This window comes from Sinohyriopsis cumingii, chromosome 14, assembly GCF_028554795.1.
Source record: "Sinohyriopsis cumingii isolate HCF-2022 chromosome 14, ASM2855479v2, whole genome shotgun sequence".
Classification (NCBI taxonomy): domain Eukaryota; kingdom Metazoa; phylum Mollusca; class Bivalvia; order Unionida; family Unionidae; genus Sinohyriopsis; species Sinohyriopsis cumingii.
In genome coordinates, this window is record NC_142974.1 from 97,245,208 (window position 1) to 97,257,756 (window position 12,549).

Consider the following 12,549-nt stretch of genomic DNA (forward strand, 5'->3'; position numbering starts at 1 on the left):
TGTGCATTATTTTAACTGTCCTCCAAACTGAAAGGTTTACAAAAACACTGCTAATTAAAGTTTGCAAGTAAACACATTGTTGCAGAAATCTAATTTGAAGAAGAAAACAACAACTCAGTACATCATGAAGAAAAGACAATGAAGTGTTTCAAATAAGGGCGCAAAACTGATCATATGATACTAAATACCCCAAAAATGGAGAAGAACTGTTATAAACTGTTCTTATTATAATGGCATGTTATATGCAAGAAACTGACCACATGTTGCAAATTACCATAAAGACAGAACAGACCTAAAACAATATGGCTGTATGCCAGAAACATATGTTACAAATTACCAGAAAGACTTGAAAAGACTTAATTACATGCATATGGCTTCAACTTCCACCAAATTATTATTTCTGTTTATTTTGTTAAAACTAAGCATCATGATTTTTGTATATGGCAGCGTGTTTCATGAACAGGTTTGCCAACTCAGGATATTCATGCCAGATTCGGGACAACGGGCATCTCTGCTAAGTCATTTAAAAGTTATCAAGTGGAAATGAAATCTGTTAGCAGTCAAGACAGTACAGCCGACACTAGCAATAATATATGCCTATTCAATGATATGAGGAGGAAATATGATTCGAAAAATGATTATTATTCATAGTCTGCATACCTGACAATCCAAGATTTTTTAATGCCAAAAATGCATAAAAGATATCTGTCACTGCAGCATCATCCCTAATGGCTGCAGACAACAGTGCCTCAGCATTGCCAGGGGAAAGCTGAAATTATAATTTATTACCATATTGAACATAATACGTGCACAGTTCTTCACTTTGGAGGCACATTCTCTATCACAACATTGATGTGTTGAATAAAACGCATGTGAGATCTATTTGACATAAAACTTCAAAGAAAAGGTTTACAGGGGTTGTTTTACATTTGATGACAATGTATGAATTGGTATTATTCCACATTTAAATTTTTATATTTTGACAATTTTAACTCCACCAATTTGACATGTCAGCTAAAATAACAGACTACAGTGTACAGCTAGCTCCCTTGCATGCCATTGCAGCTGTTAGCATTAGTGTTGCCTCAATTTGCAATGACTGATCTCAAACAGGCACCCATAATATGTTGGTGTAAATAACAAGAAATAAATGCACTTCATATAATGTTACTTTCTGCATTAATTTAAAGATTGATTTTCTGTGATCAAACAATGTGAGTCATATATACGCAAGCCTGAACAGACAGAAGAATAAGTACGAGATTATGGAAAGAAAAAAAGTTGTGAAGAGAGTGGTCCAGTACATCCCAAATTGATCTTGTTTGAACTGGAATTCTCAATTCCAAACTAATACATTTACTATCTGCACTGCCATGTAAATTTCAATTTAGTGACTATCATGAAAAAATTCCTCCACTCCTCAAAATTACAGGTTAAAACTCCTGCCTTGTTTTCTAACATTATGAAGGGGTAATCTGCTACAATAGTACCAATAATTACTTCTCTCCACAGTTCTCCCACTCCTCTTTTATTTTTACTGTCAGAAAAGTAACTTCTCTCATTTTCCTGTTTGATCCATCATACAAAATGATTAAATTATGCTTGGCTAATTTCTTCTTTTTCTGGCAGCTGTCTGTTATTGAAATGAACTAGCCTCTGCATATAATTACCTTGCAGCTATTCAGAGCCTTAGCGGCAGTGGAGGCATAGTACCAGGATGCTACACTGTCACTCTCTAATGTGGAGGTGATGCTTTTACATGCCTCCTGAAACAGAAAACAAACATTTTGTATGACTTGACACAAACAGATAAACCATAAAATGGTCAGAAGAATGTTCAAACTTACATGAAAAGTAACTAATAAACTATTGAGAATATAAACTGGAAACAGTAGGAAAATACAAATTTTTAAATTTTAACAGCCTAAAGTGCAATTGTTGGACAAATGAAGAATAAAACATTCTCAAAATCATAAGAACATAGAGTACACAAACAATGCATCGTCATTTGTCCACTTTAGATCAGCACCCACCATACTGTAGTAAGACGCACATCATGATACTTGCCATTGATACGAAATGCATCATGATAATATATGCATAAATAAACTGAAAAATAAAAAAAGTTTGCAAAACAAATGTCCCATCCATCATAGCATGAATCCATTGCAGATTAATATCAACTATCCCAAAAATCTCAAATGAAACTAGATGTATCTTTTTCTTTGTGGTTTTCATTTTAAATGTTTATTAGACAATGATCAGAAATAAAACAATTTTAAAACATGTTCAATATTGTATTCTGCAAACAAATGTGCTTGGCACATGTGAATCACTGAGGAAGGTGCCTCTTTTTAAGACCCCTTCCTGTTTCCTCTCTGAGTGCACTTGTATGTAGATGTACTTCAGTTATCAGCTGCTCATACCATCAACACAAGACCAAAAAGAAACCACTCATTGTCTGAAAACTAAACACAACATGTGCTAATGTCTTTTTCCCACTGAAATATACATGTAATGAGATCAAATGAAGGTTAAACTGGTATCGCACATTTATTTTGTGTTCAAGTTGTTTATCCATGGATATCTTGTGCATAAAATTTGACAACATTGAAGGATGCAGTCTGTACTTTTCCAATACAATTGTATTATGGGATATAACCAGGACAAAGGTAGATGCTTGCTCATATTTATTTGGGAAGAACATTTTTAAGCAGAATATACACATTTGGGAGAGTAGATTAATAATAATTATTTGGGGTAAGCACACTAATACAGAAAATACTCAGGCGGTAGAAATATTAACCAGAACTAATTAAAATGTACATAAAATACTATATTTTAATAATTAGTTTTAAGTTTTATCAACTGCTATTTCAAGCGAGCAACTAAAATTATTTGAATTTTAAAAGCATATGTAGGTTTATATTGCTGGAAGAAGGAAAAAGATTGTTGGTAATCCCCTCAGTGATTCTGACCTGCGATAATTTTAACAGGATTTTTAATGCTGACTCTCATTAGAATCCATTTTTCAAAACAAGGCTCTCAAAGTCATAACAAGTTTTATTAGATTTATAAGGTCAAAGGCCTAGTCTGAGTTACCTCTGACCCATCCAAACCCATTTTAAATATTTTGATGTTTATTTTGGTGCACAAGTTCAGAGCGCATTACCAACAGAAACTCTGAAACCACAGGGTGCTAACATAGGGTAGCCACTTAATACTGGGCCTAGCAAATTTAAACAATGTGTGTGTTGTGTGTGATTTGGATTCTTAACGTAGCTGGAACAATTTTTCAATCATATTGCTATGATGTCTGCAGTGTGGCAGTTTATAGTGATGTCTAGCACTGGGGCATCATGCCGCCGACATGTAACATTATGTCCCACCCAGTCACATTATCCTGACACCAGGCCGACCAGTCCCAACACTAACCTATTAATGCTGAGCACCAAGTGAAGCAGCTGATGGTACCATTTTATAAGTCTCTGGTATGACTCGACTGGGGTTCAAACCCACAATCTCCCACATCATAGGCGGATGCTCTATCCACTAGGCCACTGGAGATATTATTGAAATTGGAATAAGTTCTGAAAAGAATGTATCACCCATAATAGTGTACAGTTGTCTTATGTAGAATTTAGCACCACCAACTTGAAATTAGTTCAATTGATAACCAAATCACATGAACATAAAAGAATTTCAACTATGGAGCAATAAAAATACTGTTTAAAAAAAATATTAATTATTATAAGGGGCCTTGTTGACTATTTCATTCAATGGATATAAAGTCGACAAGAAAACATTAACTTCTGAACAATTCATGTAAATATCGCTATTCAATAATGTGTTGATGAAACTGGCCGGGACCAGGTATTTTTTACAGCATTTACAGTAAAAGGGCTGTCAAACTGCTACTGAATAACCACAGGTTACCTCCTCTTGCTAGTCCTTTATGGACCCTACCAAATCCACCTGGCAACCCATTTTTGGCTGTATAACTAGGAGTAAGGCCATATGCTCTCACCTGTCTTGTGTGCTGTATGAAAAGAAACATATTTCAGACAGCACATATTACAAAACTGCACCCTGCAAACACAAGCACCTAACCATTCTGAAGGTCAGCTTTACGTGTAGGTAAGAGGATCTGGACATATCCAGAATGGAACACTAAAATGGCATACAGCTTCCACCTACATACCTGTTCCTTGGGAATGGAGACTCCTAAAAGCTTCAAGCCCAATATGGAATAATGTGCTGAGGCCACGTCAATATATGGCTGGGCTGATTCAAATACCGCTCTCAGTCGTTGCTGGTCCACAGTTGTCAAAAATGTGGATGGAGTTAGGGCCTGGCCCACAACTGCCACAGCAAACAAAAATAAAACTGATGATCCTGCAAGAAGTTGAAGCAAAACAAAAATAAAACTGATGATCTACTTGCCCAGCAAAATTACTCTTTGCATTGTTAAGCATATTTTATTTGTATGCTGTACCAGACCTTGTCCAAAATCAAGTTAGGTAATATTTCTGAGTATAGATTAAACAATAGGATCATTATAAACTGAGGTAAACATGTTTATGTTAATCTGAATCTAGGACATCAGAATTTCCCCTTAAAGAAACCTGGTATACTTGATATTTGCCATGTTCTTAATTACAATATTAGTAATACACCTTACCTTGTTGACAACTTGGAATGTTTAGAAATGAATTTTTGACCCTAATCCTAGAACGACTTTTGTGTCGTAGCTTTTAATATAATGCTGTTTACTTGAAAAATTACTCATTCTTTGGGCGTCTGGGCCTTATTGCCTAAGAAACAGCACTGTGTAGCTTGTTTTTTGATGTCGACTAACAACATAACGAAAGTAAAATTTTCATGAATATCTCACAACTGGCAACCAATAAGCTTTTCTACAAAGTAAAGTCATAATGTTTTAGTCCGACTTTACTTACTCTGATGTCTTTTCTCTAATAAATTCAAATTCTCACAAAGAAATGGACCCATTTTAAAGTTTTGTTGGCCTATATTACAGCTGGCTGGAAAATGATGAAAGCCGGGAATGCCGAAATTAGGTTAAGTTGAAATATTATTGTTGAATGAAATGAATCAAAAATATATTATGTCTATTGGAACTGTAAGCAACACTTCATTTAATTCAACAATCATATCCCCCACATGAACCTGCTTGAACATACTTCGGCATGCCTCAACTACCATCACATTTCAACGAATTCAAATGTATGTCAACAGAACATGAAAATACGTCCATTTGCTAGTGCCAGATTTTGATTCCACCAGGATGTAAACAACAAAAGTAAGTATATTACTTACATCTCAATTTGTGGAAGAGTGTCAATATGGACTGTCAGGTGTGCAAGATATACCTGAAACTTTGTTCCGATGTCAACTGGAGCATGCTATACAAGGCTGTTATTTGGTTAGTAAGACATAGCACTAAAACGTAAATAACATGTTATGCGTCTTACATTGTAGGACTAATATGGGAATGGAGACCTTCCATACATGTGTGCACTGTATCTGCATATTTAGTCACTCATAACTTGCACAACTGTAAATAAGCATAAAAAAATCTTTCACCAGCTTCAATTTAAGTACCTTACTGGTTTTTAAATGGCCACTTTTACCATAAGTTCATCTGTAACTTTGTTTTGCTGCTTTAAACATTTTTGAGGATATTTCAGCAAATAACAAGTCATCAAGGGGCTAGTACTAATATTAGTACCCTTACTCCTACCTCGTGGACAGGGTACTAACATGAGCATGTACGTGTCAACGGAGCAAGTCGATTGTGATTCATACCTGGCGCTCTTTTAGCATAATATCAACAATTTGAACATATTCCTTGCATATAATCCAATAAATTGAGTAGTCCTCTTATTTAATACTGGAAGTACCAAAAATCATTGTAGAAATAGTTGTAAAATCTTGTTTACCTTTTGTAGCTGATATATTCGTTTAGATCGTCCGCCACATTAGTTCAAATAATGATTACTTCCATTCTCAGCCTCATTTGTTTGTGTGCCATATAAGGACATTGAGGCCTTATTTGGAAACGTAAACAAACCGTAGTAAAAATATTGTGTGGTTTGAGTCAAATTCTGTGCATTAAAAGTAAATACGGTTTATCTGCAACTTTGAAATTCCACCAAGAGGCCATTATTCACTGCTTCATTGATAATAACACAGCACAGAATATCCAGATATGGTCTGGGAAGCCTTCCACAGAAAAGGGGTCATGGCAAGAGTCTCGCGTTATCTGTCATGGCGGCCACGGTGAGGTTAGTGTAACCATGCCAATTTATTTTATCGTGTAAGGGCTTAATAAATTCAAAATAAGCCAAATGTCTTTCACAACATGATTATACTTATGTAGTAGATTTCTACAACAGTTGTTTTTCTGACTTTAGTGGTGATTTTTTTGTTTTGGCTCCATTACATGATATGGGATCAGTTTGTAGCCTCAACCACAACAAATTAAGCTGATGCCACGACATCGTAGCTATCATGGGGCCTGAACATCTTAACTCGTGTACACTGGACGTAAAGGAAGGTGTTATCATCACTTTCCCCTTCTTTTATACAGACACAATGAAGTGCCTGTAATAGAAATGTATTTTTGAAGCTACACACCCCCATTCGTTTCAGACGGAGAAATTACGCAAAGCTGCATCTAAGAAGTTGCAACCAAGCAACAGTTCAGTCTTTTATAATTCTTGGTTGCATCTCCATTTGAAAATACCTTGGTTTAGTTGCAAAAACTAGAACTTAATTCTTCATGTCCCGTACACATACAACCATCGGAAGAATTAAATCAGTTCAAACGTTCACAGGGTCAAACGCACAAATAAATTTTTTTAAAATCTGCCAACAGATTTTGACTATACGTCTGTTTCAAAATTGAAAAATTATATGCAGCACATGCCTGCAAAAATCTTTAATAATGATTTTAAAGCTATCTGTCAACTCCAATGCCTCTGCTTTTCTACACGTGGCAAAGCCGAAACATGGCGATCGCCGGTTGGTTGGCTCGACTGACGCCCAACAACAGATCGCTCTCTCACACTTTACACACTTTGTATCAATTGATACATGCAAGATATGCATATGCATGTTTGAAATATTAGGCGTTAAGGTGCATTTCAATGTCACAACACTAATTACGAAGAATTTTCATTTTAAGTCGGCAGGAACGAAGTCATGTACAACCTACCTTTCGCCATCTTGAAAGATACTACTTCCGGTACAAACACAATATCCGGGTGTTTTTCTCAACATGTATACACATAGGGGGCGCTCTCTCTCTCTCTATATATATATGCACACACACACACACACACACACACACATATATATATATATATATATATATAAAACCTGCTCCTGACAGGCGTAAGGTTTAAGGTAGAAGACATGTACCTAATTTTGATAAGCCTATCGTTTATAAATTCACACAGAAGCTAAATCTGTAATGTGGTTTAGAGTTAGGCTTGAAAATGGATTAGCTTATCTGGTAACTGTCAGTCACACTTAGAGTAGCACTGGGGATTAGATGCGTATTTTTGGCTGCAAATGAACAGCTGACTTGGCTTACGTATTTACGTATGTCTGCTACAGAAGTAAATATCTAAACATCGAGATGGTTGAAGGGGTGATGAAAATTATGATAATTTGTTACAGTACTAGTGAACTTTATTCATGCATAAAGCACATGCTGATTCTTTTAGCTGCCTTGTCACAGGAAAATATTCAGAAAGGCTCTTTGCTGTCAAAAATGAATATAAAAAAGAGGGGTTGGTGGCAGTGTCGGTTCGGTGTAAAAGCCACGATTTGTATAAGGAATTAATCTGATTGCTGCAGTCAAAATGCATGCTTTCTATAATAAAAATAACAACATTATTTTGTTTTTATTTGTATCTTCAGTGTAAAATTATTCTCATTTTTCTGCAATAGGTCACTGTCACATGAAAATTCACCAGATAAACAGTCCAGTGAAACCTAACGAGACATGGTGGCTTAAATTTGTGTACACATAGTCATGGAAGTCGTGCATGAACTAAGTATACATCTAATCGAAATGGCTATCTTTCAAAATTTGTCAGCATGTACAAGTCCAGTAGTACACTAGCTTTTGCAGGTATTAAAATAGTGAACGAATTTTACCATAGTAGGCTCAAAGTGCAACGAATGAATACACAATACATGAAAATATATACCACCATGTCAGCCATTTCCGCGCGTCGGGTAATTCTGTGCATCGATAAGTCATTTCTGTAAACATTGGATCACGTGTTAATTTTTGGTTGAAAATCTAATTTCTATCAAGAAAAGGTGTGTGTTTGTGATGTAGATTTGTAACGTAGCTTTAACAATCGTCCAGTCATATCGCTACGATGTCTGTAGTGTGGCAGTTTAAAGTGATGTCTAGCAATGGGGCATAATGCCGCAGATATGTAGCATGATGTCCCACTCAGTCACATTATTCTGACACCAGGCCGACCAGTCCTAACACTAACCTCTTCATGCTGAGCGCCAAGCGAGGCAGCTGTTAGTACTATTTTTTTTTAAATATAAAATCTTTGTTATGACTCGGCCGGGGATCGAACCCACGACCTCCCGCATCCGAGGCGGGTATCAAGAAAGAACCATCGCCCTATAATCAAGGAAAGTGATATTCATAAAGTGTACAAAAATATCCCACATTTCTACACAGGGCCGTAGAGAGCGATTGCGGGCCCTGGGTGTAAGAAACACCCGGGCTTCTCCTAGTTCTTGTTCAAACAAAGTTTTCCTTTTACAAAATTAAAAAGTGGTGTTCGGTCCGGGCCCCAGACATATATCCCCAGCTGCCCCCCCCCCCCTTCTTGTCGGCCCTGTTTCTACTCTAATTGCATATGAAAATGTGATTTCTAAATGTCAACATGAAGACCCAATCCATAACCTTCTTGAACTTGTAACCCAGAAAAACCTATTCAGTATTTATTTTAGAATCATACAAATAAATACATTATTTAAAAGATGGAAATGGTTACCTTAGATCAATATTACATTTTAATCCAAGTTTCTAAATTTGCAAGTTGTCACATATGGAGGGGTAATACCGCAATAATTATATGCATGCATTTTGGCGATAATCCCCCTCCATAGTCAAACACGTACTTTATCGTCTGCTATCCAACATGTCAACTTGCCGCTAGAACGGGATTCTCAAGAAATTCCCCGGCGTATAGTCTGTTTCTAAATTCTTTAGTTATTTTTCACCATAAACGAGACGTTGTAAACATATTTCATCCTATTCATTGTTGTTTCTCTTTAACATAATAGCTTATTCTTTACAAAATGTTGAACTTTTTACTAATTTTTTACAAGATAGTTTTAGTTTGCTTAATATCTTTTGCTAGAGCTGCATTGTTACGTTGAATTTTATAAAACCAGTTATAAACCTGACCTAATTTCTCGACTAAAATGCCGACAGAAAGAGTCCAAAGTAATATATTTCATTTTTGTCCATAGCCTGATGCATTAACATTACATCTTTTCAAAGATATGCGCAGAATAGGCCGACATATCGCAAATCATGAATTTTTCAGCAAATTGTATTAAAAGCAATTTGTTATTCTTGTGATACAAACTATGTATTATTTCAATAAAGAGTGTGCTTTTATATGGGAATTGTAAAATCCATTGCATTGCATAACGCATTTCTTCTTATATTCTAAATCTGCAAATTTAGACACGTTAACATTAGTACAAGGTATTAGTACAAGGTGTGTTTAGCAATCAAATTCCATTATACTGATGATATCAGTTAAAATTCACGTGTTTCATGAGAAAACGTGTTGAAGCAGAATTTTATTTAATGATACATACAAATCCAGAGGGGGCCCCGAGTGGCCGAGTGGTCTAAAGCGTTCTTCGTTACGGATCACTGCCATCTCACCGCTGTCTGCGTGGGTTCGAGTCTCGGATTCGGCTAATGTGGGTATGTGAGAAAGCTTGCCAGTAGCTTCTCGTGGGTCGGTGGTTCTTTCCCGGGTTTTCCCGGGTTCTTCCTCCACCATTAATACTGGCCGCCATGTATAGCCAATCGCGTGCTGAAAAATGGCGTTAAAAAACCCAACAACAACAACAAAAAATCCAGAGAACAGACAGTAGAAAGTTTGTGGATCCTTTGAGTTTTGTTGCAAGCTAAAAAGTCAGGAATTATAAGATGAACAAGCATCAAAACACATGTCCTTGTTTGGTCTAGAGTGTACAACCCAAATCGTGTAGAAGCGAGATACGGGTTTGTTAGCGCAGTCAGTTCCGCACAAGAACTCATGGAATTCACCTTTCTACAGGTAAGAGGCTGTCTGTATTTGTAAAATGTTCTCTAGGTTATAGGAATTTTGTAATGTTTTAAATATTAACACATTAACCCCTGGAGGTTTTTGTCGTTTTCGCCTGAAATTCGAGTAGGAAACACATTTTGAAAGTTATTTCTAAATACATCCTAATACATCAACTTCCAGGTGATTTTCCAATAACCTAATGCCTAGTTGTGTTAGAAACATTGTTTTTCTTTGGCTATTTGGCTCGCGCATGAGCAGAAGGGTAAAGGTTCGAGTTCTTTTTTCTTTATTTTTTTCTTTTTTTCTTTTTAGGCTTAACGGACCTATTATTTTCGTATCAAGACCAGTCTTTATTCCAAATGCCCATCTTATCCTACATTTTGCAAAGGTTTATCTGTCTGTTTGCAGTTCATACCGTCTGCCTTAGATCTGAGACCAAAAAGTCTCAAATCCGGACACAAAATCGGATTCCGACCACGGGCGAATTTTGGGTAGAAAAAAATCGGGTCCAAAAATGAGGGTTTCCCTCTTCTTTTTTTTTTTTGTAGTGCGACTAGAACTTCCATATTTTTGGTATCATTGTAGAGCTACATCTGTCTACCTTTCTATAATACCATCCACTTTAGTGTATCGTACATGACCTAGACGCTACAGAGCTCGGCAGTAGGCTACTACCTCCTGCCACGTAAACTCGTCGGCAGGGGTATAATTGTTGTTCGGCAGCAGTTCTATCTGAGGTCGTCGCGTTTGCAGCATGTTTGTATTCTTTTAGTACTCTTTTATTGTTCTTTATTATAATGTATTGGAAAGTTCATATGTGCTAAGAATTTATATTTACTTGTAATCATGTTATTGATTATTGTAAACGACGAGTTCACTACCAACGTCATGTTCAGTAATAATTAATTTATAAATAACATATTCTTTAAGTAACAGCATAATAATTTTGGTATTTTATGTCAAATTCAGTAAAATACTTTTCTACAAAATGATTGTTGTATTAGTCTAAAATATTGAACTTTTACACACTTTGGCTATCGTTAGTTTATTCCTATTTTAATTATTTGCATTATATTCTATGAGACAGAATTTACAGAATGTATGAAGTGGCAAGCTTGAAGGAATATTATAACTTTATTTTTAATTTTATTATATATAAATTGTAAAGTTTATGTAGATGTATTTCTTTATTAATTCATTATATCAAATAATTTCAATAAAGTCAGTTCAGCATAGGAACTCACGGACTCAACCTTTCTCTCTCCCCCCAATGATGTCAATCTACACTATTAAGGGTGACACACATTTTGTAAGGGAGCGTGAACTTTCTCACTCCCCCTAACCATATGTGAAAGACAAAACATTTTATAACCAGTATTGATAGGGGCGAAAGAGATTTCTTAAAAAGGTATGACTATTCTTTTCAAAGCATATGCAGTATATTCTATTCTGCATTATATTTTTCATTTTCTATGTATGTAAGATGTACATTTACGATTGCCTCTTTACATCTGCCAATAACTCTTGCTAACCTTGATATGTGTGATACTGGAATACTGCCCTTTCACATCTTCCAATTACATGTGCGTGTTTTCTATATTACACACGTTCTACATTGCATTATTCCATTTATATGTCTCCTCTTTGCATTCTGAGTATATTTTATTACATATTAATCACCACAATGTAAAAATACACAACAATGCAGAAGTTACAATGTAGAACAGCTGAAGTTACAATGTAGATCAGCTGAAGTTACAATCTAGAACAGCTGAAGTTACAAATAAGATGTTATCATATACAAATTGGAATGTTATTATCAGATCCATCCGTTGTCAAAATGGCGCATTACTGTAATGACACATTTTGACAACAGAGAGAGAGAGAGAGAGAGAGAGAGAGTTGGTTTATTTGTTTATTTTTGCAGGCTGGTCAGGGATTGTTTACTGAAATCTCACCCAAATCGGATAATCATCAGGTATAGATGCCTAACACGATATAGAACACGCTTCATTGTTAAGGGATTTAATGAATTCCCTCCTTCTGTCCGTCCGTAAGTTCTTTCTGTAAATATAGCTCACTGTAACTTACTGCTGGAAATTCACCAAACCTATTCACATGTTGTTATTGATAATACCTCTGAGAGGGGTATAGGTTTTTCGCTTTCCTTCCATGGAATCCTAGAAAAAAAATT

At 35.8% G+C, this 12,549-nt stretch overlaps 1 protein-coding gene across 1 annotated transcript in view; it reads right to left on the minus strand.

Annotated features, from left to right (window-relative positions):
- Positions 1–12,549, minus strand: part of LOC149784449 (dolichyl-diphosphooligosaccharide--protein glycosyltransferase subunit 2-like) — a 67,837-nt gene that overhangs the window by 39,966 nt on the left and 15,322 nt on the right. Inside the window, exons 2-4 of the mRNA XM_089932990.1 lie at positions 4,202–4,435; positions 1,671–1,766; positions 661–769 (exon numbers count right to left, since the gene is read on the minus strand). Coding sequence (XP_089789116.1) covers positions 661–769; positions 1,671–1,766; positions 4,202–4,435 — 439 coding nt within the window. The remainder of the gene's footprint in view (positions 1–660; positions 770–1,670; positions 1,767–4,201; positions 4,436–12,549) is intronic.